General features: G+C 35.5%; 1 protein-coding gene across 2 annotated transcripts in view; it reads right to left on the minus strand.

The window, feature by feature from the left end:
* The window catches only part of LOC127455601 (disintegrin and metalloproteinase domain-containing protein 12-like), a 178533-nt gene that overhangs the window by 81840 nt on the left and 69693 nt on the right, over positions 1-27000 (minus strand). For both annotated transcript variants that reach the window (XM_051723636.1, XM_051723637.1), the window contains exons 4-7: positions 15441-15519; positions 10902-10978; positions 7460-7646; positions 2908-2973 (exon numbers count right to left, since the gene is read on the minus strand). In XM_051723636.1, coding sequence (XP_051579596.1) covers positions 2908-2973; positions 7460-7646; positions 10902-10978; positions 15441-15519 — 409 coding nt within the window. The remainder of the gene's footprint in view (positions 1-2907; positions 2974-7459; positions 7647-10901; positions 10979-15440; positions 15520-27000) is intronic.

The following is a 27000-nucleotide window of genomic DNA, read 5'->3' on the forward strand; positions in this document are numbered from 1 at the left end:
GGGTGTTATTAATTAACATTTAAAAGTAATCGCGGGTTATAGCTATGTTTCAAGTTCTGTTTAATCTTAATAATGTTGTTTTATGTTATGGCAAAGGTTTATTTTTAGTTCCCATGAGCTAGTTGTGATTCTGGTTGGAGTCATTTGTATGTTCTCTACTGTATGTAATGCCTGTGGATCTGCCTTGCCATACAGGTTTATCTGGGCAGAAGTGTTAGTAGCTTAGATTGAAGAAGAGTGGGAATATTTGTCAGAATATTTTCCTTTGTGAAAGGTCATTGTAGTCACACATGTGAACATGAGAATGATATGTAACAGTCAAAGTAGTCCATGCAGCACATGGCCACAGAGAAGAAACATTGCTCTTTGCTTTTATGTGGCCCCCCTCAAAAGCATGTGTCTGTGTGAATAACAATGAAAAAGTTTTTTCGTATGAAGAGGTTGTTGCACCCTTCAGTGGCAGTATCTGCTCAACTTGTCAAATAACTATTGCAGTAACTCCTCTTCCATATGAACTGCATATTATTGCCATGATCAACGTATCAATGATTTGTATAATTAACTCAAAGCATCACACTTCTTTTAAGCACTCCTCTCATTGTGAGTAACCTGCTTTCAGCTAATTTTTTCTCTCCCATCACTATGCAATTAAACATGTTTTGTTAAAACTTAATTGCTCCAACTAGAAAATAACGTTATCATTAAAGAAGACCCAAGCACCAAACCAAAGAGAACACCAATCACCGTAATGGTGACTTAAAAAATAAATAAAATAAATGTAATAACAAAATCAGCAACACTAAATGGAGCTAAAGCTCTATTAACTGCCAATCTTTTGCACACACACACACACACACACACACACACACACACACACACACACACACACACACACACACATATATATGCTTATAATAATAGAACATGGCAATGTTGTATTTTGAGTATTTTCAAGCATTCTCCCGTGAGATATTCAGACATCAGTTGATGTACATCTAAGACTGTGTGACAGTAGATTCAATTGTTGCAGTGTTTGCTGGTTTGATCTTTTTTCTTGCTCTTGTTGTTCAGTAGACTCTGTGTGTTAGCATCAGGTGTCATCACTGATGATCAGGAATCACCCAGAGAGTGTACCTTCTTTATCTGAATTATCTGATTGGACAATTCTGTGTATTGTTACAGGTTATTCCGCAATAAAGTACAGTCTGCATTGTAGTAAGCACAATACGAAGACTCAGATATCAACAGAAGTAAACATTTTAAAACTGCTCTTTCCTAGACTCAAACTCACAACCTTTCAACTTGTGTTCCTATGTATTAACCTCTGTGCCATTCAGTTTACATAACTCAAAAATGCCAAAGATACATTCCAAGCTGAGAGCAGCAGGATTAAAAAAATAAAAAATATATAATAAATACATTTAGAAATGTATCTCTGCCAATTTCAGAAGACTTAGTATAAGGAAGCAATGATACATTAAAAGTTTTGTTTAAATTGAATAAGAATGTTGAACACTATGTGGCGCTGTCTCCAAACTGCTTAGGTACACTCAGGACATGATGTTGAAGACCACTTCCAGTTTTCATTCAAATCGGACAGTGTTTTAAATATACATTACTTTTTTATAAAATTAAAAAAATGCAGAAAGGTTATATGGCTGATGTTGGAAAAAATTATATAGTTGAAATTATCATGACCCAAGGAATCCAAAGACACCAAACTCATAATTTTAGGACAACTGGTTCAAAAGTTACGGCAAAAATAGCCAATTTTGACATTTCTTGACCCATAGATGGTGCTGTCACCAAACTTTGCATGTAAGCTCAAATCATGTTCCTGACAAAGCAAACCAAATTTAGTTTCGATCAAAATCCATTGTCACATCGACGTTGTTAAATTTGCGTTGGAATAAATTCTGAACGGTAGCACAAATTAAAATGATTTCTGGTCAGTTCTATGTGGCTTGGTCTGGAGATTATTTTGAGCCATTGTTTGGAAAAACTGAACAAAGTTTAAAGGATGTGAAAAGTTTAAACTGTAAATGTCGTAATGCAAGATGGCGGCCACTGTAATGGGAGGAGTTTTAATGTAAGGGGTCCATTTGAATCAGCAGGAGGAGAGTACTCAAACAAAAAAGAATGGTGACTCTAGGACAAATGGTTCAAAAGATACATACAGATGAAAAGTACATTTTTGAACTGGTGGTGGTGCTATAGAGTACGACCTAGAGACCCCAAATTTAGTATAGTGGCTATTCGTGCCCACCCCTATCAGTGTGCCAAATTTAATAATTTTCCTATGTACGGTTCATAGGGCTGCCATAGACTCCCATTGGGGAGGAATAATAATAATAATAATAATAATAATAATAATAATAATAATACTAACAAATACAATAGGTGCAATAGCACCTTCGGTGCTTGGCCCCCAATAATACTAACGGATACAATAGCGGCTAAGCACCTTCAGTGCTTGGCCCCTAATTAGAGGGTATGACAGAATGTTTCCCTTGACTTTTTCTTTTTTCAATTAGATATATGAACAAATGCACTGAAGAGTGCATTTTGCACAACAGTTTTAGTAAACATGTGAGAGTATAAGCACAAAACTTGTTATGTTTCTTTGTTTATGCACTGTAAAAAGTGGTAACCTGCAATTGTTATCTTAAGGAGCAATTTCTAATTGACCTAACCCTTATTTTTTTATTTTTGGTGTAACCTAATATATTCAAATTAATTCAGCAATTTTAAGTATTTGACTTTAATTAAACCAGGTCATTTAAATGTTACCATATGCAGAACATTTTTTCACATTTTTCAGTGGTTTGTCCGAGTCCTCAAGTAGGTGCTCATGGCAGATATGGTAAGATGGGTTGTATAGTGAGGTCACAATGTCTGCTGTCCTACCTCTCTGTTGTCTGCTACTATGATGAGTTCCACATATTTGGTGGTCTCCTGAACATCTCTTTTATGCTGAAAAACACAAGAAAAGTAATACAAAAGACTGGGAAGGTGAGTGAGAGACTGGGAAAGTATTGCAAGGTATTAAAAAACATAATCATAGACATAAAAATCAGTCAACTAAATTGTCAATTTGTATTTTGTAACACATCTTATGATGTGAGCAACCTTCAAATCAATTAACAACAAAATTCATTAGTCCACCAGAGAGTTTAATCAAGAATAGCTAATGTCTGCATGTATTGTGTGACCCTGTAACATTATGGAGTAAGTTTACAGTACAAATCCAAAAGAAAAGTAGCAGTATGCTGCAGTCTATAATGTATTCAAACACTCTACACAATCCATAGTGAGATATTCCTAAAGACAATGAAAATAATGTTATAAAAAAAAAAAAAAAAAAAAAAAAAATTCATGATAAATTATAATTTCAAACATAGAATTCTATGAAATACATAGCCAAAAAACATTTTAGTGGAAACTTAATTTACCTCACATTCCAGGGCTATTGCGTGACAGAACTTTTTCTGAGTAAAAACATATGTGATATAAAAACATGCCATTTACTTTATTCCCAGGAATGTATTTTCTTCATTTAAAAACGTGAAGTTGATTCAATGTTCAATGGTTTTCCAGGGTGAAATTCAGGTTCCTAATGTGTATATCGGTACTGCTGCTCTGAATCATTTTAAGCATGATATACATATTATTTAGACATTTTCTCATTGATTTTTAATGATCGTTAAACAGATTATGCTAAAAAAATACTTGCACATATCATAAGATTTGACAGCATCTGCCACAAACCCTCTGAATTCAAACTTCACCATCAGTGCATTAAAACTTCACTAGCTGTTTGGTTTTCACCATGGTGACAACGATATCACCAGTCTTAATCTCCTTCTAATGTGTCTATGCCAAACGTATGATGAAACATTCTACATTCCTAATTTGTAGGGTAATACACTTCCTAATCCTAATCTTTTCACAGTATTATATAGATATCATCAGTGTGTCATTGAGTGTTAATATCATTAATGAAAACTACATTAAATATTTTTAAGTGAAATAAAAATGAAAACTAACATAATTGGAAAAACTGAAACTAATTTACAATGTATTTCCATGACTCAAAAAAAAAAAAGGAAAAGAAAAAAAGGTGTGTAATCCAATTAAAAGTAATTAGTTACTGTAATATAATTACTGTAATATAATTCATTACATTTTAAATTCTTTTAATCAGATTACTGACTTTCAATTAATTTCATTACTTTTAAATACATTATAGCAGACATCCCTCCACATGGTTTAATCTGGCCTGTGGCTCATTTATCCTAAAAGTGTTTTTTCATTGGATAATTTTTCTCCCCAATTTGGAATGCCCAATTTCCAATGCACTCTAAGTCCTTGTGGTGGCATAGTGACTTGCCTCAATCTGTGTGGTGGAGGACAAATCTCAGTTGCCCCTGTGTCTGAGACATCAATCTGTGCATTTTATCACATGGCTTGTTGAGTGTGTGGAGGCTCATGCTATTCTCTGTAGCATCCATGCACAACTCACCACACGCTCCACCAAGAGCAAGAACCACATTATAGCAACCACAAGGAGGTTAACCCAATGCGACTCTACCCACCCTAGCAACTGGGCCAACTGGTTGCTTAGGAAGCCTGACTGGAGTCACTCAGCACGCCCTGGATTCGATCTTGCGACTCCAGGTGTGGTAGTCAGCATCATTACTTGCTGAGCTACCCAGGCCCCCTTTTCACTGGATATTTGAGTTATCTTGCATTGTGACCTAATGCGCCTCCACAAGTGTTAAACATGCTCAGGGCTGCCAGATAGGAGATGCAGGAGATGGATTTATTCTTGTGCAAATTGCAAATATTATTTTTGTTTTACTAAGTTTTACTTATTTTGTGCAATCTGACAACCATGCATGGGAGTGCACTCTTTCTAACTCTCTCTTTCCCCTTTGAAGAAACTTAGCGATCTCTAGTGTGATATCCTGCTCAAGTAAAAGTGTTATATGGCCACTCCGTGTCTATACTTGAGGCTGCTTGTGCTGTTTGGTGCTACTAAGTTTGCAAGCAAACCTTCTCAGTGATGAATTTTAATAAAATTTAACATAGATCTCGGCATCATTGACACGTGGAGGAGTAATTATTGACACGCGAGCAAAAGCTAGCGAGAGACGAATATGTATTTTTTATTTGTGCAATTTAGAAAAGGTAAAGTCCCTTGCGAGTCACACCTGTATTTTAATTGAACTCTTGCAGTAATCATTTATCATAGCTATGCACCCTGTTTTATTCAGTTGTGTGCTGAATATAAAGCCAAACCATTGACGAGGCCCGCATTATGTGAAAATGAGTAATGTTTTGAGAAAACTGGCCCGTTTTGGAACAAGCATTCAAAGTTCTATAATTTTAAATTTTTTCAATTTATTTGTTTATTTTTAATAAAACAGATCCCTGATGTAGAAAGTGTTAAATAGAATAATAAACTATATATATATATAATGAAAAAAAATAAAAAAGAAAAAAAAAGACAAAAAAAGAAAAAAAAACATATATATATATATATATATATATATATATATATATATATATATATATATATATATATATTTTTTTTTTTTTTATTTTTTTTTTTTTTGTCTTTTTTTATTTTTATTTTTCATTATATATATATATATATAGTTTATTATTCGATAATAGCAAGTCCCCAAGCAAAAACCACAACAGAAATTACAATATTTTTTCTATGAGGTTCAGTTTCACTTTACTGACAGAATTTATAACCTGTGTTGTTTGTCACTGATTTGCAAGGAAAAAATTAGCTAAATAATTGCAAGAGTTCAATTAAAATACAGGTGTGACTCGCAAGGGACTTTACCTTTTCTAAATTGCACAAATAAAAAATACATGTTCGTCTCTCGCTAGCTTTTGCTCGCGTGTCAATAATTACTCCTCCACGTGTCAATGATGCCGAGATCTATGTTTATATTTTATTAAAATTCATCACTGAGAAGGTTTGCTTGCAAACTTAGTAGCACCAAACAGCACAAGCAGCCTCAAGTATAGACACGGAGTGGCCATATAACACTTCTACTTGAGCAGGATATCACACTAGAGATCGCTAAGTTTCTATATATATATATATATATATATATATATATATATATATATATATATATATATATATATATATATATATATATATACTTATGCTCAGTGTTTATTCCGGTTTTTATGTCTGATAGAAAAGTATCTACCTTTGTAGAGCAATACAATGCTTTAGGCAAATGCAGAATAGTCCCATTAGTCACATATACACTTCAGAAAATTGAGTACACAACTATTTCTGGGCTTAAAAGATACAAGAGCCAAATCAATCTGGAACACTGTATCTCAAAAGGAGTACAATGTGGCCCCCCATGTACTACTTAAAGCCCGATGTGGCCTCTGTACCAAAATAGTTGCCCACCCCTGCATTATTGGGTTCTGCTTATTTCTAATATACAGTATTATTTATGAAGAATACATACATTATTGCCCCATAACATGTCATTGTGAAGGAGAAATGTGAGGTGCTGTGTGTATGACTTGTGTGTAACAATGAACAAGGAAGAAATATAGACAATATTTGGAATTTGTTGAGAGGAAAATGATTTAGAAAGTAACTTAAAGGTAAAGTAAATAGAAATGTGATTATTTTTTAGTGAAGTCATTAAAGTAATCTGTTTACAATTTTAGAGAAATAATTAGAAATTTGTAGTGGATTACTATTTTTAGGTAATTTCCCAACAATGTTCCAAAACTATCTAAAGTTATGTACAAATAACCACAAGCTAGTTTTAGATTTAGGTACCCAGTATTCAATAAATTATATATAAAAATAATAATAATAATAAATAAAAAATAAAAAAGATGTACAACCTACATTTACATTAAACATGAAAATGCTACTAGATAGTGATAACAGTTGACTTCCCCCAAAAATGTAATGCTATTAAAAACATATCAGTTAAGACATTAACTTTGACATCCCTAAAATATTAAATATAAAATGAAAAAGTAAAACTAATTGGAAACTAGAGAACACTAAGACTAAAACTAACTAATAACTAACTAATGCAAATTAAACTAAATTGATATAAAATGTAATTAAAAGAACAAATTTAAAATAAAACTGAAATAAAAAAATATAATAACCCTTGTGCAGTTTTGCTAACCTTCAGAATCAACAGAGTGGAGTTTGCACATCTTAAATAGACAGCTTTGTTGTGATAAGAACATCTTTAATGTCAAGACTGTTATGGTGGGATATTTTGTTAACCTTTGATGTCTCGCTGAGCTGAGTAATTTTGTTTAAGCATGCATGGGGCGTGTGAGCAACTACAATCCCCTAATCTGCATTAACAAAGAAATCTCAAGCTGAATCATGCATGTTAATTCATTCTCAAGACAAACAAAATGACATTTTCCAAACAAGTACCCTTGGGCTGAATAATTGTGGCAGTTCTCCAGCACTGGCATGGCTGACAGTAGATATGTTGTGTCCATGTCCGCAAGATCCAGAGGGGAAGTGTAGGTGCTGTCCATCGTAGATCACATGTGTGTCGTTTGCTGGCTCGAAAGCTGGCTCCACCATCAGTGTTTTATTTTCAAGTAAGATGAACCCTCTGAGGAAATAATGAAGATTTGAACAATATTTAAAAAGTGTTTTTTTTTTTCCCTACAGAAGCAATATACACTCACTGAGTACTTTATTAGGAACACTATGGGTCTAATAAAGTGCCCGACGTGGTCTTATGCTGTTGTAGCCCATCCACCTCAAGGTTTGACATTTTGTGCATTCTGAGATGTTATTCTGCTCACTACAATTGTACAAAGTGGTTATTTGAGTTACCGTAGCCTTTCTGTCAGCTCGAACCAGTCTGGTCATTCTCCATTGACCTCTCTCATCAATAAGGAGTTTCTGTCTGCAGAACTGCCGCTCACTGGATGTTTTTTGTTTTTGGCACCATTCTGAATATACTCTAGAAAATCCCAGGAGATCAGCAGCTACAGAAATATTCAAACCAGCCTGTCTGGCACCAATAATCATGCCATGGTGGAAATCACTGAGATAAAATTTTTTCCCCATACTGATGGTTGATGTGAACATTAACTGAAGCTCCTGACCCATATCTTGTTGATTTTATGCATTGCACTGCAGCCACACAATTGGCTGATTAGATAATCGTATAAATATAGTAAGTAGGTATACAGGTGTTCCTAATAAAGCGCTCAGTGAGTGCCCTTACAAAAAATTTGCCGCTCGTTATTTTCATGTACAAATGAACTTTTGATTTGCCACAAGTTTGCTGCAAAGCTCATTTGCATGTGAAAATGATCAGTGGCGAATCTGCGGCAAGTTTGCGGCAAATTTGCCACGAACCTTCGATTTTCATAAGGGTGTATACAAAGCCTCTATCTTCACCAGCTAATAGGCAAAGTAATTAGTGGTGTTTGCTACTCTAAACTGAGTGTCAGTATAACTGTTTCTCATACTATGGGTTAGGGATTTGAACAAAGTTCAGTGCATAACGTGTCCTGCAACGTTTGTGCTATAGGCATGAATCATACCTCAAATTGTGCTGCTTGTTGAGCTATTACTTTTCTAAGCGATTGGAATTAAGTTCATCATCTTGCGTACAATAAAATAGCATTTTACATTGAAGGACATTTTTGAGCCATGGGTAGGGATCAGAATTCTTTTGCCAGTAGGCAACCACCTAGAAACCACCCAGAACACCCTAGCAACCACCTAGGAATGCAGTAGCAGCCACCCAGAAAACCCTAACAACCATATAGAAATGCCCTGGCAACCACTTACAACACTCTACCATCATGGCAGAAACTTCTGCACGGGCAAGCAACACTCACATTTTTCATCAGAAAATGTAAAAATATGATTCACTGTACTGACATTTTATGGTCTGTAAGTATTTAAGAGTCAGGAAAAAAAAAGAGGATAGTGCACATAAAATCTATAAATAAGTAATCATGGAAATCCTTTAGTTCATGTAGACTTCACTCTTGCTAAAAGCCATGGTGACATAGGTGGAAAATATTAACACTTGACTGATGACAAATTATTTAATTCTGATGCAATTATTAATTTTATCAGTGCAATATAATTTGAAGGTTAAAGGCAGATGACATCCTTCACCATCTAATAAGTTCTATAGCCAATTTATCTCCTTTCTAATAAATCCATTTGTTTGTCTTTGTTCCACTGGGAAATTGGTTGATGTGGACTTTTCTCCAAAATGACACCGGTTGTATAAAATTTAATTTCTCCCTCCTTCTCTTTGGCAAACACCCCATTGCTCACCAGAGAGTGAAATGTCTGCGTTTGTGGTTTTTTTAATGTCTGACTTTAGATCTGTGACAAAAAAAAAAAAAATTATAATTATAATCATACGCCCATGGGTGAAGAAACTGAAAATCTTTTGAAAGATATTATTGAGAGATAATGTAATGACATAAGAAGAGAGTATGTCAGAGTCACAGTTCTGCAGAATTAGACCATGGGATGAAGAGTAGGTTTTTACTTCTCAATATACAGTAATAACAAGAAAGAATAGATCTCAAGAAATACTGATGCATCAAAATGGTGCTTGGAGAAGGAATGATAAATCAATGATATCTGATGATATGCTCCATGCGATTTACAGCTGAAATTTTTGCTGCAAAATAAAACCTGAAAGTACTGAGAAGAAACATTTTAACTGTATGGCAAATGACATACCGATACAGTATTGCATATTTCAGCATTTTAATCCGAAGTAACATTTCCATCTTAAAGCCCCACACCCAGGGGCGTCATGCACTGCATTTTTTGAGCAGGCGAGATAAGACATGACCAAATCAGAAATGAAACACTTTTTAACTACTACAAATCCCGACCTAACATATAGTTTTTAAATAACCAAGCAAAACTGAACTTGACATTCAGTGATCTCCATGCATTTTCATCATTTGTAAAAGAGCAATTTTGACATTGTCATGAAACCTATATTTGTGTTTAATGAGAAAAAGTCATACGAGGGACATGAAGGTGAGTAGATGATGACATAATTGTCAATTTCAAAATATCTGTGGAAGATGCAACTCAATTGCACTGACCAAATTTAGCTACAAATATGTTTTTTACAAGTTGCATTCAAAATCCACATGGCTCAAAAATGTAAATGGGCATGATGCTTTTGCACACACCCAAGAGACATAGTGAGGATAAAAAGCCATGATCACTTTTATCTTGGCCTTGATTGAACCACAGCAACCCTCTGTGTGACGGATATGGCCTTAAGATCTACCTACCTGAGGGTCTCCAGGGCTTGCAATAATAAACATGGTTAGCTTTCAGTAAAAGTGTTTTGTAATTACAACCAAGAGCCCTTGAGGACTTGGGTTTACTTTAGACAAAAGCACCGAAACTTGCAGTTCATGTTTACCTATTCTGCCATAAAAGTCGTCTTTTACGACAATTTACTATGGCCAAATGTTCCTTCTAATAACATTTAATGGCATCGCTCAAGTTTCTCACGACATGTTAAATGCTTTCCATCGCATTTTGTGCTTATCTTCAGGACAATGCAGCATGAGATGATACTAAAGCTTTTATTGATTTTTAATCTCACGGTTTTATAGTCTCTAAATGCACCTTCACATAGGAAGAGTTGTGAATTCCCTGCAGACAATATCCGAGACAATAAATGTTTGACATCTTAAACTCCATTACAGCTTTCCACACTAAAGCACACACCTTTTAAACAATTTGTTTAAGGAGTTTTAACGACTTTGAAAATTAGAACTCAACATGGCTGACAATTACTGCAAATCGTCTTTTATGGGACACAAGGATATTGCACCGGTGGTACAGTGCTTACCTGATACCAGAGCAAGTACTGAGGGTGACATCAGAATGGGCGTGCCCTTGGACTTTGCCATGGTAATAACAATTCATCTGCAAAAACAACAAGCAAAGTCAAGGTTGAATAGTTTTGTGTATACTGTTCAGTATAGGCATAAAGTCTGGTCCTCATTGTGCCTGATTCTTGCTAAGAACCACCCACTTAGACATAAATAGTGTTGGGCAAGTTGCTCAAAGTAATCCATTACAAATTACTAATAACTTTAAAAATGTATATCAGATTACCGACTTTACAGATTACTTAATTGGAAAGTAATCACATTACTAATTACTTTTAAATTACTTTTTACTTTCTAAAACACTTTTCACAGTGAAAGTTTTTTTTCTGCTTATTGTATTAAATTCATGTCTATATTTCCTCTTTTTTTATTGTTAAATGCAAGTCATACACTCGTTAGGGGGCACATGCCCTTAAGCTGTCAAAGAAATGCAAACAGATGGACATATTAACATTATTCTATTTTTGAAGTATTCTACAAAAAATATTATTTTAGAAATGTAAATCTGTTATCTGTTAGCCAATTGGCTCACTTACATGTCACATGTTAAGACAATCAGCACGCATGGTGTAAGCTGATTCATCCTTTGACGTGCCATCGGGTAGCCAATCAACTTGTGTCTCTCGCTTTGTCTAAACTTTAAATTGCTTAAACTTTGCAGATAAGCCAGTTTCATAGCAGCACACTGCAGCAGTTTTACTATGAAAATGCTCAGTGGTTGCTGGGGCTTTTTTTCTATCAGCTTGCACGGTAAGATCTGCTTTTGGCCATGACACAGTGAATCGCTTCTTTAACAAGGTAAGCCATAGCCAATTCTGGCTTGGCACACATCGCTATCTTAGGTCATTAGTTTAAATAAATTCACACATTGCCAGACTAAGTCACTAGTTAAATAAGCTCTGGGCTTTCCAGGTCCAGTTACACATTATGAGTCAGGTCACTAGCTTTTTAAGCCATTCAGCCAAGCAGGCCCACAGAGAAATTTTGTTTGTTAGCTTTACGCCATTCAGCCAGTGGCCAAGGCCCACCTAGATAACATACACTCGGTGCACATGGCTCTTTTGAGCAGCAGCAGCACACAAGTCTTGGTGATAGATCTGCTTGGTTGGGGGGTTGTGTTTTGTTTGTGTAATGCATTTGTGCATATTCCCTGCTTTTTTGGGGAATTGTATCTATGTCTGTTTGTGCAGCAGCATGTCCTACATGCTCAATGCAGCATGTCTTGCATTTGTCTAATTGTGCAGCAGCAGCAGCATGTCCACATGCTTAACTCAGCATGTCTGTGCATGTTCCAGCAATAGCAAGTCTCCGTACCTTCAAGGCAGCCGCAGCAGCAGCAGCAGTGTAGCAGCACTAGTCAGCCAATACCAATATCTTAACAATATGTAATTAGCATTAACATGCTAAATCTTTTAGAGAGTTGTCATGACTGAACTTCTACTCATAGAATCTAGTTAACTTGCTATGTTACAGCACGTCAAACAAAACTTTAAGTATCTTTATTGTAACGTCACTAACCTGGATAACATTGGCAAATCCAGTGATGAGTTTTTGTTCAAAAGTGCTCATTGTAACAACCCGGTACCTTTAACATGATTTTGTTTCCGGGCAGGATGATAAAAAACAACCTGTGTACATTTACTGCCTGAAGTTGCTTAAAGCCAACCAATCAGGGATGCGTTTCCCATACAACTACATAACTCATTGCTTAACCACCAAATCACGATGCATTGTTGGTTAGCTAGCTAGTCACGACTGGTTTCCGAAACTGTAGTAACAATGTTGCAAATCCATCGTCCGTAACATGTTAGTTCAACAATATTGTGGTTATGCATGGGGTAAAGTAATAACATACGCGGATATAAAATTATAATAGCTAATTTATAGGTGCTCCAGAAAGCTGTTTAATGTGCAAAAGCTGACAAAAAAAGACACAAAAGCTGGGCGCACTATGAAAATGCAACAGATAGCTGTACATACATAGAAGCCTTTGTGAAAACAAATTATGTCCACACAGAAAACTAACATGAAGCTATGCTTCTAACCACAGGTGGAGAGCTGTAGTTCCAGTTACTGAACTTTGCAATGCTGTTTGCAAATGTTTGTTGGAACTATGGTTTGGGTAAACACCAAATCGCTGAACTATGTTGGTAACGATTGAACTTGTGACCATAGTTGGTTAATGATGCTTTTGGAATATGCCTGCCATTTTCGTATGCAATATACATCAGACGTCACTGAACAATGGATTGTGGCCGGTCCATGGGTGTGCTGTCTGAGGCCGAGACTAAGTAGCAAATAACTCTATGAAGGCCAGATGTGTTGGCCAAATACTTTAATTTTAGAATCAAATATCAGGGGGTACTTTTTTCAATTAGCTGTAAAATTAGATAATTGGGTAACTGGAACTAAGAACCATTCCAGGTGCAAGATAATGTCAGAGAATGTTGGTCCAATCATTAAGGCTCTGATGGGATCATGTAGCATAGTGCCACGTTGCAATAGTTATATTGAAGCAGCAGTCTGTGAATGAAACCACACATAGTCTGCCGGTAAGAGAAGTGTCAGTTGGTCTATTTTACAGGGAAAAAATGTCTCTCTTGTTATGGCTGGCAAGCCCCATAAGGCCTTTCATGTGGAAATACCAATTGGTAGCCACAGGCTGGACAGTCTAACTGCACCCCCCCCCCCCAACACACAGTCAAAACCTCTCAAAAACATGCCACTCTGTCAGAAGCAATCAGCACTTGATACCATAAATCCTTGACATTGAAACGTAGCTGTCTGAGGGCATTCTTGTGGCTCCCGTTTCCCCTACTTTAAGATTTAGCAAACCAAAAATATCAGAGAATGTACCAGAAACAGCCATAGATGGAGGATATCTAAACAGCCAGAGCTAAAAAAAAAAATGACTCACTAGTCAATGGTCCCATTAAATAATACACAAGGCCAGCAGAGTGAAATCTGGGGTATATATTAATAAAAACAGGCCATTTTTCTTTCATAATGTCCAGAACAAACACTGGAAAGCTTTCTCGAGGCGCCTGTCTTCCATGACATGCATTTAAAATGACATATTTGCTGAGAAATTACAGTAGTTTTTAAAGGGTTTAGTGGAAATAAATTGAAGGATGCTGATTCAATTTTTAACGACACAACATATTTGAAAAACAGTTCTTGCGAAGTTAAAATCTTTAACCTTTAAAACTGTTAAAAAGACACTTCATAACCTTATTGTCATCTTTTGAGCCAAAGCACTGATTCTGACTAATGCAATTTCTCTTTGTTCTTCACTGTTTTACATTAGATTTGCAGTTCAAACAAGTTAAAGTATGTTCTTTCTTTACTTTTTTGAAAATAAGATTGTCAGTCTACTTTGTGCTAATAAGATTGTCAATCAAGTAACCATTTTCTTGTCACTCATACTAAAGTCGTGTCAAGCTGTTCTTGCATATTTTTGATGAACTAATTTTTACAACAGCTCAATTGTTAATGGTTTTTAGGACAGGCTTACATGATTATAAATAAGAGCTAAATATGCCCAGCGGAAATAATGTAGCTAAGCCTAGACATTTTTGATTGGCAAGAGGGGGATGGCAACATGTTGTCAAAGCTTTCAGTTATGGTTCTTAACATTAAGTCTTATTATAAATCTACAAAAGACACAACAGACAATTCAAATAAGGGCTTGTTATGTAAACATCATGTCAACTTTACATCATAGTATGATTAATCAGTTTCCTGGTAAGACGGCCAGTCAGAGAAGTGCACTAACTGGCGTGCAGATGTAGTACTAGTAGATATTATTTCCTATGATTATTTGCTTCAAATATGAGTTAAACCAATTAAAACTATTTTTCATATATACATTTTTTTTTGTTAAAAATATTATATATACAGTCTATATATAGGTGCCAGTGGTGCAAGTAAAAATCTCAATTACTGGCCAGCAGAATTTTATAGTAAATTAAAAATCTTTATTTATTAATTTTTTATTTCATTTTATTTTTTGTAAAGAAAACCCATGTTAAAATCTAATTTCTGATGCATATAAAAATGTGTTGTTAAAAATAAAGTAAAAATCTAAAATACTGTCCTGCAGATAAAAAAAATAAAAAATAAAAAAAACATATAGTTGATCCCAGCTATTAATCAATAGATAGAAGATAGAGACATCAATCTAATGCTTTGCTTATTCATTACAAATACCTATATATCCTTCATAAAAATACATTATTTGTCTATACATGATCATTTTTTTGAACTACATCCAATTTAATGATTGCAATACTAATTCTGTATTAACTTTGCATTGCAATTTTATGCAAGTATCTGCCTGCACCATGGAGGAAAAGAAACTTGAATAAATTAATGAATAAATATCTCTCTAAAAAAACATTTTCGAGAAAATGGACCAACAAATAATAGCTAATCCATTATCTTCCTAGGCCGTGTGTGACAGAAATCAGAAAAATATGCGTTGATGTTATACATACCGTAGAGTTGTGGGAACAAGAAACAGTTTGTCCATCCTCCTTGTAGTGTGTCTCAGTGTAATGGCTGGCAAAGAGGCCACTAGAACAAAATACACACACACACACACACACACACACACACACACACACACACACACACACACACACACAATATTTTTAGCATTGCATTAGCGTATTTTATACATTTCTACTAATACAATTTTAACATTAAAAGTAGTATATGCTAACACAGTATAGGTAATTCATTGTTATAATAAACCAACAATGAACAATTGTATATTTATAAATGAACAATAACCAAGATTATAAATTCTGTAAAAAATAGTGTTCATCGTTATCTCTTGATACCTAATGCAATAAATTATATTTACATATCGAAACTTATTGTGAAGTGTTACCAGTTGCACACACATGAGCAAACATATACACATGCCATTTAAATAAGCATGTGGATTTCTGAAACATGAATCAAAAAGCCCTATTTACAACTAGCTTACAGCACTGTTACATTTTCACTACGAAATGGAAACCAAATTCATCTCATGTACTGCCCCATATTTGCAAAGATTATGGAAGTGTGTCAGACAGTAAATTGAAAGTAAACTTGCTGTTTGGAGATGTAGATAAATGGGAAAAATGGGGCACTGCACATGTCCTGATCACAGGAAGTAATTAACATCTAGACAGACCCACCTAGATATGCCCATAAATACATACAAACACTATTCCAGCAGGAGTACTGTCCTGAGTATATGTGCATGTATAAACAAAGACCACAAAATTTGTTTTGCAAAGGAACGCAGGCCATTGAAATATATTTATGAGTTGTGCTTGCAGACATTGTGCGTGTTGGTGTGTGTGTAGGTGTTTTTTTTTTTTTTTTTGGGTGGCATGTCAGTTTCTGCTCAGACTTGTAATCACCTCAACAGCATAAGCAGACGCTCTTAAGGGGCCAGTATGTTGATGTTTGTGTGTGTGGAAGAGTGCATACAGTGTTCCATAGTCTACAATTCTTAAAGCGTTTTTTCTGTAAATTAAATGGTAAGCAATGTAGAAGTTATATTATCGTATCTTAAATTATATGGACAAACAAGATACTTTTTCAAAAACATTTTTAAAACAAAGAAGGACATTTTTAAAGTCAAAATTTTCATGCCATTTAAAGCTGAAGTGTAATTTTTGTTAATGTTAAAATACTTTCTTGTATCTCATTTTAATATGCTCAGACAACTATAAGTAAGCAATTATTAGGGTGATTTCTCAAAAAAGTGCTCTGTTTGTTGGAGCATCCCGACCAATGGCATGAGTCTGGGGCGGGCCTATCTGTTTGCCCTAATGGAAAACCTGGAAAAACTTGTTTGACATTTTTTTTTTTTTTGCAAATCCATTTGGTGACACTATGGGTGCAGAAACTACACACTTTAGCTTTAAAAATAAGTCATAGTTTTTTGCCCAATTTAAGTATTTTCAGAATGTTTTACTTTAATAACATTTCTAACTGTGTAGAAACTCTGTAATTTTACAGAAGCAGACACACACAAAAATCGAACTCCTTGACACTTCTCAGATTTCTCCTCTGGGCCTGTGTATGTCATAATTACTCTCTTGTATACATGCACATTCATCAAATGAACAACGGCATATGAAAACAGATACTGAGTTAGCATTCTTGAGATGAAACTTAATTTGGCATTCGCCTCATGAACCTGTTCGGTTTAGACCTTGGGCTAGCATATTAGTAAAACACACCAACTCAGCTCCCTCAAGTCTGTGGGCTGCTGCCTCCATGGTCGCTGTGAGAACAGCCATTTTTGGTTTAATTTCATTAGACCATCCCTCAGTAATGACAGCACTCCAGTCCAATTCCCATTCTCCTCGATTTGATCCACACACCAGTGTAGGAGCAGTTTCGTTGTTTTGGAAGAAACTTCAAAGCGTCTAGTAGAAAGGCTTTGATGTTCGCTGGGATGAACTGGCATGACAGCCATCCGAATTCCAAACATGCCATGGTTCCCTAAGTGCCACAGAGCAATGAGCAAGGGAAATGTGGGAGTTGGTCCACAGGGATATGTGAATCATAAAAGAAACACTGGCTGTGGTGTAGTATGCCAATTAGGGATTAATGTTACACAAGTGAAACTCTGCCACTAAGGGCTTGAGTGTGAAATGGGCCTTGAGCACTTTGCCTGAGAATGGTCTTCACTAGTGGTTCTCAATCTTTTTGACAAAAATTCCCACATTGTCCAGTTGATTTAAATAATTAATCACAGTTAATTTTGTGATTCCGAATTTTGAGAGTTTTAGGAACTGCCAGTTAAAGGAGTAGTTAAAGGGATGTTTTGGCTTCAATACAAGTTAAGCTCAGTCAATAGCATTTGTGGCGTAATGCTGATTACCACAAGAATAATTACAATATTTATTAAAAAAAAAAAAAAAAAAAAAAAATTGTGATTACATTAAGGCACTAACAATGGATGTGAACAGGACCAGTCCATAAACACTAACATGCACTCCATTTCAAAAGTATAGCCACAAGATGTAAACATTATACTGTATGTGTTAAAGGAATATTCCAGGTTCAATACAAGTTAAGCTCAATCGACAGCATTTGTGGCATAATATTGATTACCACAAAAATTTATTTTGACTTGTTACAGTGAGGCAGTTACAATGGAAGTGAATGGGGCCAATCCGTAAATGTTAAAATACTGAGTTTCAAAATTATAGCAATAATACATAAATAATATGCATGCTAACATGGTTTTAGTGTCAATTTGCTAACTATTCTTTTCTGTGTAAAGTTAGATCTAAGTTTACAACTTTGTTGCGATGATAATGTAACACCGTAAACCCTAAAACCCTAAAATGACTGTAAAAATTATGGTTTAAACAACTTTACAGCTCAAATAATACATACAATTTAACAGAAGAATTAATGTAAGTGCTTTTGTAAAATTATAAGCTACACATTTCTGCCTTCAAACCCCCCCAAAATTGGCCCCATTCACTTCCATTGTAACTTACATTTTTGCTTCTTTTTTTAAGAAAATGAGGGACAAGCCGATATGATATTTTTGTGGTAATCAACATGCCACAAATGCTGCAGATTGAGCTTAACTTGTATTGAACCCGGAATATTCCTTTAACATGATTTTAGTGAGATGAAATCACTCACTAACCCTATTTGTATAAAGTTATATCCAAATACAGGGATTACAGGATTTACTGGCTCTATGTGTGTGACATGACAACTAAGTGGTTTTACTGAATATGATTTTACTCAGAAAAGGTCATACAAAAATCATGTGAACATAGTCTTGTAGCAATACCTTTGAAATGGTGTGTATTTTAGTGTTTATGGACTGGCCCCATTCATTTTCATTGGAAGTGACTTACATGTAAGAATTTTCCTTTTTTCTCTTTTAATTTACATTTTCTTAAAAAAAATTTTTTTTAAAAAATAAATAAAAATAAATATATTATATATATATATATTTTTTTTAAATCACAAATGCTGTGAATTGAGCTTTGAGATTACATTTGAATATATTTCAACTTGTATTGAAATATAAAGAATTAATTAAAGGAAACCTGAAATTAGAATAATTTTCCAGTGAAAATGTTGACATCCATTGGACATGCATGAGTGGAGGACAGAAATTTGTTCAAAGCAGCACTAAACAACAAGTTCTCACATGAACATGAATGCCACTGTGAAAGAGCTTCTCTCATAGTTCATGTTAAGATTTTCACTGAAAAATTAAATACATTTTGAGTTTTTCCTCTCCAAGAACTATTGTATACCTTCAGAGAACTTGGAATATCCCAACCGAGCTGCCTAGACTACTTTTAGGTCCTTTTTTATGCTTTAAATTAAGTCACCATCCACTCCCACTGTACTAAAATGACGGACCGAGATATTCAGTAAACCACTTCCTTTTGTATTCTGCATAAGAAAGAAAGTCATACAGGGGTGCGTTTCCCAAAATCATCGTTAACCAACTATGGTTGCAAGTTCCATCGTTACCAACATAGTTTAACGATTTAGTGTTTCCCGAAACTACAGCTCTTTACCTGTGATTAGAAGCATAGTTCCTTGTTAGTTTCCTGTGTGGACATCATTTGACATCACTAAGGATTCTATATCTTCCATTCCATATATACAGTGCATCCGGAAAGTATTCACAGCACTTCACTTTTTCCACATTTTGTTATGTTACAGCCTTATTCCAAAATGGATTAAATTCATTATTTTCCTCAAAATTCTACAAACAATACCCCATAATGACAACGTGAAAGTAGTTTGTTTGAAATCTTTGCAAATTTATTAAAAATAAAAAACGAAAATAATCACATGTACATAAGTATTCACAGCCTTTGCCATGACACTCAAAATTGAGCTCAGGTGCATCCTGTTTCCACTGATCATCCTTGAGATGTTTCTACAACTTGATTGGAGTCCACCTGTGATAAATTCAGTTGATTGGACATGATTTGGAAAGGCACACACCTGTCTATATAAGATCCCACAGTTAACAGTGCATGTCAGAGCACAAACCAAGCCATGAAGTCCAAGGAATTGTCTGTAGACCTCCGAGACAGAATTGTATCGAGGCACAGATCTGGGGAAGGGTACAGAAAAATTTCTGCAGCATTGAAGGTCCCAATGAGCACAGTGGCCTCCATCATCCGTAAATGGAAGAAGTTTGGAACCACCAGGACTCTTCCTAGAGCTGGCCGCCTGGCCAAACTGAGCGATCGGGGGAGAAGTGCCTTAGTCAGGGAGGTGACCAAGAACTCGATGGTCACTCTGACAGAACTCCAGCATTTCTCTGTGGAGAGAGGAGAACCTTCCAGAAGAACAACCATCTCTGCAGCACTCCACCAATCAGGCCTGTATGGTAGAGTAACCAGAAGGAAGCCACTCCTCAGTAAAAGGCACATGACAGCCCGCCTGGAGTTTGCCAAAAGGCACCTGAAGGACTCTCAGACCATGAGAAACAAAGATTGAACTCTTTGGCCTGAATGGCAAGCGTCATGTCTGGAGGAAACCAGGCACCGCTCATCACCTGGCCAATACCATCCCTACAGTGAAGCATGGTGGTGGCAGCATCATGCTGTGGGGATGTTTTTCAGCAGCAGGAACTGGGAGACTAGTCAGGATTGAGGGAAAGATGAATGCAGCAATGTACAGAGACATCCTTGATGAAAACCTGCTCCAGAGTTCTTCCAACAGGACAATGACCCTAAGCACACAGCCAAGATAACAAAGGAGTGACTCCGGGACAACTCTGTGAATGTCCTTGAGTGGCCCAGCCAGAGCCCAGACTTGAACCCGATTGAACATCTCTGGAGAGATCTGAAAATGGCTGTGCACCGACGCTCCCCATCCAACCTGATGGAGCTTGAGAAGTCCTGCAAAGAAGAATGGGAGAAACTGCCCAACAATAGGTGTGCCAAGCTTGTAGCATCATACTCAAAAAGACATGAGGCTGTAATTGGTGCCAAAGGTGCTTCAACAAAGTATTGAGCAAAGGCTGTGAATACTTATGTACATGTGTTCGTTTTTTATTTTTAATAAATTTGCAAAGATTTCAAACAAACTTCTTTCATGTTGTCATTATGGGGTATTGTTTGTAGAATTTTGAGGAAAATAATGAATTTAATCCATTTTGGAATAAGGCTGTAACATAACAAAATGTAGAAAAAGTGAAGCGCTGTGAATACTTTCCGAATGCACTGTATCTTTCATTCTGTCAAGAAAAAGATTTATTCATGGGTTTTGCAGAAAGCGGCATTCTGAAACATCACGTAAACACGAGTGCTGCCGTTTAAGGTTTTAAAAGGCTGTTAATAGAAAGTGTATTATCACACGATTTCTGACAGAGAACACAGCTTTTATGTTCATGTTAACGCATAAGTGACTTTAATATGTTTTTGAAGACTGCGCATGTGCAAGTGGTAAGGGGAACACCAAAGTATAATATAGAGGGAAACCCATCTATTGTAACACAATGCATCTGTCGCATTACAAAGTGCATGCCACTTTTGTGTTTTCAGCAGCTTTCTCGCATTAAACGCCTTTCTGGTGTACGTGTAAATGAGCTATTATGATTTAATATTTGCGGTTATTACTCCAACTCCTGAGTAATGTCATTAACGACAGCTCAACCAATGTGGTTTAAATGATGGATGTTCGGCATAGTTACAACGATTTCAGAAAACATTCTAGACTAGCTAGTTGATTTCTCAACAATGCATCGTACTATGGTGGTTACACAGGGAGTTACATCATTGTACAGGAAACGCACCACAGGTTTGGAAAGACATGAGGGTGAGTAAATTTGCAGAATTATCCATTTTGAGTGAACTGTTCCTTTAATATGTGTAAGGTCTCCATCTTGTTTTTTTATTGGATTGTAGCATTTTAAATAGCTTTTTTATATAATTTAACAAGTCAATAATAAGTCATTTTCCGGCCCCCTTGGAAGTTTGCTAAGGCTGTCTTGTGTGCCCCGGTTCCCTGATTGATAACCACTGGTTAAGTCTACGCCATGTAAAGAGACACTTCATTCACAATGCTGCAGATCACTCCACTGAGAGATCCACCTTGATTATGACCATGACCTTCAAAACACCATTCACCACCCTACCACTCAAGGTGTCTGTTTCACCTGAGGACATTTTTCCCATGAATGTATTCAGAAGTGTGGCATGTTAATAAAGAATTTAGAAACACATTAAGCCACCATGGCACCCTGGTGATAACCTTTACTGTTGCAATTTGAATATTTGATGTTGTAACCATTTTGGCTTCTCAATGTAGGGAATGTCATTGAAGACAAAAATAGCTGTCAGCCCAGAGTAAATCTGACTAAAGAGTTTTCTCAGTAAGCACAGATACAGTGACCCACAAAGGGTCTCTGATAAGCAGTCTTAAAGCACAATATGAACTTTCACACTGACAGCAGCGTAAGCATTTCAGTACTTATAAAGACATCTAAAAAAACCTGTAGAGAAGCAAAACTTCTGTAATGAACACCTCAAAAGGCCAGAAAGCACTGCTGTATGTGTATGTGTGTGTGTGTGTGTGTGTGTGTGTGTGTGTGTGTGTGTGTGTGTGTGAAGGTTTTGATAAATCTCTTGAGATATGAAACACTGATCTTCTCTAATCTTCTACTCAATCTCCTTGAAATCCTAGCCAAGAACACACAGAGGATGGGTGAAGAGGTGAACTATACTCAGAGGAACAGAGCAGTAGCTGAATCGGACTTCTTTGCTCCACTAAGTTAAATGATAGAACTGTATTTGTAGCTTGTGAAAGTACTTAAAGGGGACAGTTCAATTCAATGAAAATTCTGTCATTATTTACTCACCCTTATGTTGCTTGTATGACCTTCTTTCTTTTGCAGTAACACAAAAAGAGATATTAGCACAATGTTAGCCTCGGTTACCATTCACTTTCATTGCATCCATTGGACATTCAATAAAAGTGAATGGTGGCTGAGGCTAACATTCAACATAACATCTCCTTTGTTGTTCAACAGAGGAAAGAAAGTCATACGTGTTTGGTGCAACATGAGTGTGACAGAATTTAAATTTTTTGGTGAACTATCCCTTTAAGCAATATCACATGATAAAGAGTACGGTTGTACTGAATATGAGGAAGGTTGCAGATAACCACAGCCATGCTGATATTTAGTACATTAGCTTACAGTATATTATGAGACTCATTTTATTGAAATTACTGGTTTTTTTTTTAATTTTATTTTATTTATTTATTTTTTTTACCACAGTTATAAGCTATAAACAAGAACTTAATATCAAGTACCTTTCATTTTAGATATAATACGTACAGTTATTTTGATATTTTTTTCTCTGCCAACAAAAATAACTTCAAAAGAATGCAAGACATGTCGTAGACATGAGCAACGCAAAGACTTAAATTCCTGTCTTGAACGCCACAAACATCCCAGTGCTGTTATACTAAATTTCTGCACTCTTGGAATGCTGTTTTTCCAATAATATTGGAAGACAGAAACTGTATAAAGTAACTGTCAGTGCTGTAAACATACTAATTGTAATGTGGGTGTGTACATTCAGCAACAAGGTTGTTATACATCAAGCACTCATTAAAAGACCACCTACAGTCACTTTAGTTTTAAAACAATTTAATTTTGAGGAAAGTAAATAGGTAAAGAAAGAAAGAAAAAAAAAAAATCCCAAAATGAAATAATCAGCTCATCCACTGGTATAGTGTGCATACAACTAAACATACATTGGCATAGTCTATGTACAATACAATATTTTATGTTGAGTCTAAAATACATATCAAACCTAGTGGCATTTATTCTAAAGAAAGATATCACAAGGAAAAAAGAGGTGTGTTAGGTTTTAAATTATAAGATAGATTTTGGTAACAATTTACAATAAGGTTCCATTTGTTAACATTATTTTACAACATTAGTTATGAACTAACAATGAACACTACTTTTACAGCATTTATTAATCTTGATTAATGTTCATTTCAAAATATAGTCAGTTTTGGGTGTAGTTGGATTACAAAGTAGGTAGTTACTGTAATCTAATGACTTTTAGGTACAAAAGTAGTGTAATGCATTGCATTTTAAATTCTTGTAATCAGATTACAGTTACTGACTTTCAATGAAAGTAATTAATTTTAAGTGCATTACTTGGGTTACAAATATTTCTTTAATAATAAAATTTAACAAAGATTATTTTTGTGTAATACAATTAAAATTTGAATTCACATGTTCATATGTATGACTGTTTACATTTCTGTGAGAGCTGAAGGGTGTGCGACAATGAACAATTAGAAAATAGAAATTATTTTGAATTTGCTGAGTGGAAAAAACAAAATGTTTGACAAGTGTTTTAAAAAGTAACTTAAAAGTAAAATAATTAGTAATGTGATTACTTTTCAATGAAGTAATCAGTAAAGTAATCTGATTATAATTTTACAGATGTAGGCTGCATTTTCCAAAAGCATCGTAAGCCTAAGTAGATCGTAGAAACCATTGGCGCCAATGGTCTCTACAATCAACTTAAGCTTGCGATGCTTTTGGGAAATGCAGCCACAGTTAGTAAGTTGTTTTATTACTTTTAGTAACTTACCCAACTCTGCATATAGTAATACATTTTGTATACATACAAGTTGGAATTGTATATGTTAACATTAGTTAATGCACTATGAACTAACAAAGAACAATTGTTTTTTTTATTAACTAACATTTACAAAGATTAATAAATGCTGTAAAAAATGTATTGTTAATTGTTAGTTCACGATACCTAATGTATTAACTAAAGTTAATGAATGGAACCTTACTGTAAAGTGTTACCCAGATTTTATCAAAATATATCTATGGTGTATATATAATTATAAAAAACATATACTGTCTATGAAGATAACATTTATTTTGACTTTTTCTGATTGTTAAATGTTACTGGAATGTGATGAACTACACCTAGTAGAATTCAGTGTCTTCATGCATTGGATGCTTTAGTTTCACCTGAATGCCTTGTAACCACCTGAAAGTACTGCCCCCTGAATGCCTATAAAATACAATGTATACCTCCCTAAGTTATTCATTTTTTAAATGAATGCATTACATTAATCTATTTTTAAGTGTGACTTAAGTGACCAAATACCTTTTGGGGCCACTGTGGGCTTGATAAGCCTTACAGATAAGTACTTTGGTGGTACCATGGAGATGTGTCAGATGGTAATACCATGGTACTTTCATGTATACCAAGGTACTGAAACATTACCATATTTATCTGCATTGTTATATATTATATAGGGTACTCCAAGATACATCAAAGAAAATATTGGTATTAAAATGATAAATCATGGTATTACTATAGCAACATATATACAGGTGCATTTCAATAAATTAGAATATCGTGGAAAAGTTCATTTATTTCAGTAATTCAACTCAAATTGTGAAACTCGTGTATTAAATAAATTCAATGCACACAGACTGAAGTAGTTTAAGTCTTTGGTTCTTTTAATTGTGATGATTTTGGCTCACATTTAACAAAAACCCACCAATTCACTATCTCAACAAATTAGAATATGGTGACATGCCAATCAGCTAATCAACTTGCAGAACACCTGCAAAGGTTTCCTGAGCCTTCAAAATGGTCTCTCAGTTTGGTTCACTAGGCTACACAATCATGGGGAAGACTGCTGATCTTACAGTTGTCCAGAAGACAATCATTGACACCCTTCACAAGGAGGGTAAGCCACAAACATTCATTGCCAAAGAAGCCGGCTGTTCGCAGAGTGCTGTATCCAAGCATGATAACAGAATGTTGAGTGAAAGGAAAAAGTATGGAAGAAAAAGATGCACGACCAACCAAGAGAACCGCAGCCTTATGATTGTCAAGCAAAATCGATTCAAGAATTTGGGTGAACTTCACAAGGAATGGACTGAGGCTGGGGTCAAGGCATCAAGAGCCACCACACACAGACACTACAGTTGTCGTATTCCTCTTGTTAAGCCACTCCTGAACCACAGACAACGTCAGAGGCGTCTTACCTGGGCTAAGGAGAAGAAGAACTGGACTGTTGCCCAGTGTTCCAAAGTCCTCTTTTCAGATGAGAGCAAGTTTTGTATTTCATTTGGAAACCAAGGTCCTAGAGTCTGGAGGAAGGGTGGAGAAGCTCATAGCCCAAGTTGCTTGAAGTCCAGTGTTAAGTTTCCACAGTCTGTGATGATTTGAGGTGCAATGTCATCTGCTGGTGTTGGTCCATTGTGTTTTTTTGAAAACCAAAGTCACTGCACCCGTTTATCAAGAAATTTTGGAGCACTTCATGCTTCCTTCTGCTGACCAGCTTTTTAAAGATGCTGATTTCATTTTCCAGCAGGATTTGGCACCTGCCCACACTGCCAAAAGCATCAAAAGTTGGTTTAATGACCATGGTGTTGGTGTGCTTGACTGGCCAGCAAACTCGCCAGACCTGAACCCCATAGAGAATCTATGGGGTATTGTCAAGAGGAAAATGAGAAACAAGAGACCAAAAAATGCAGATGAGCTGAAGGCCACTGTCAAAGAAACCTGGGCTTCCATACCACCTCAGCAGTGCCACAAACTGATCACCTCCATGCCACGCCGAATTGAGGCAGTAATTAAAGCAAAAGGAGCCCCTACCAAGTACTGAGTACATATAGAGTAAATGAACATACTTTCCAGAAGGCCAACAATTCACTAAAAATGTTTTTTTTATTGGTCTTATGATGTATTCTAATTTTTTGAGATAGTGAATTGGTGGGTTTTTGTTAAATGTGAGCCAAAATCATCACAATTAAAAGAACCAAAGACTTAAACTACTTCAGTCTGTGTGCATTGAATTTATTTAATACACGAGTTTCACAATTTGAGTTGAATTACTGAAATAAATGAACTTTTCCACGACATTCTAATTTATTGAGATGCACCTGTATATACAAAATTAAATAAAAATGTCAATACCATGGTGCCATTTTGTGAAGCTCAAATTTTATGTTCCTTTACCTTCTCTTCCCTTATTAACTTT

This window comes from Myxocyprinus asiaticus, chromosome 17 (genome assembly GCF_019703515.2).
Source record: "Myxocyprinus asiaticus isolate MX2 ecotype Aquarium Trade chromosome 17, UBuf_Myxa_2, whole genome shotgun sequence".
Classification (NCBI taxonomy): Eukaryota; Metazoa; Chordata; class Actinopteri; order Cypriniformes; family Catostomidae; genus Myxocyprinus; species Myxocyprinus asiaticus.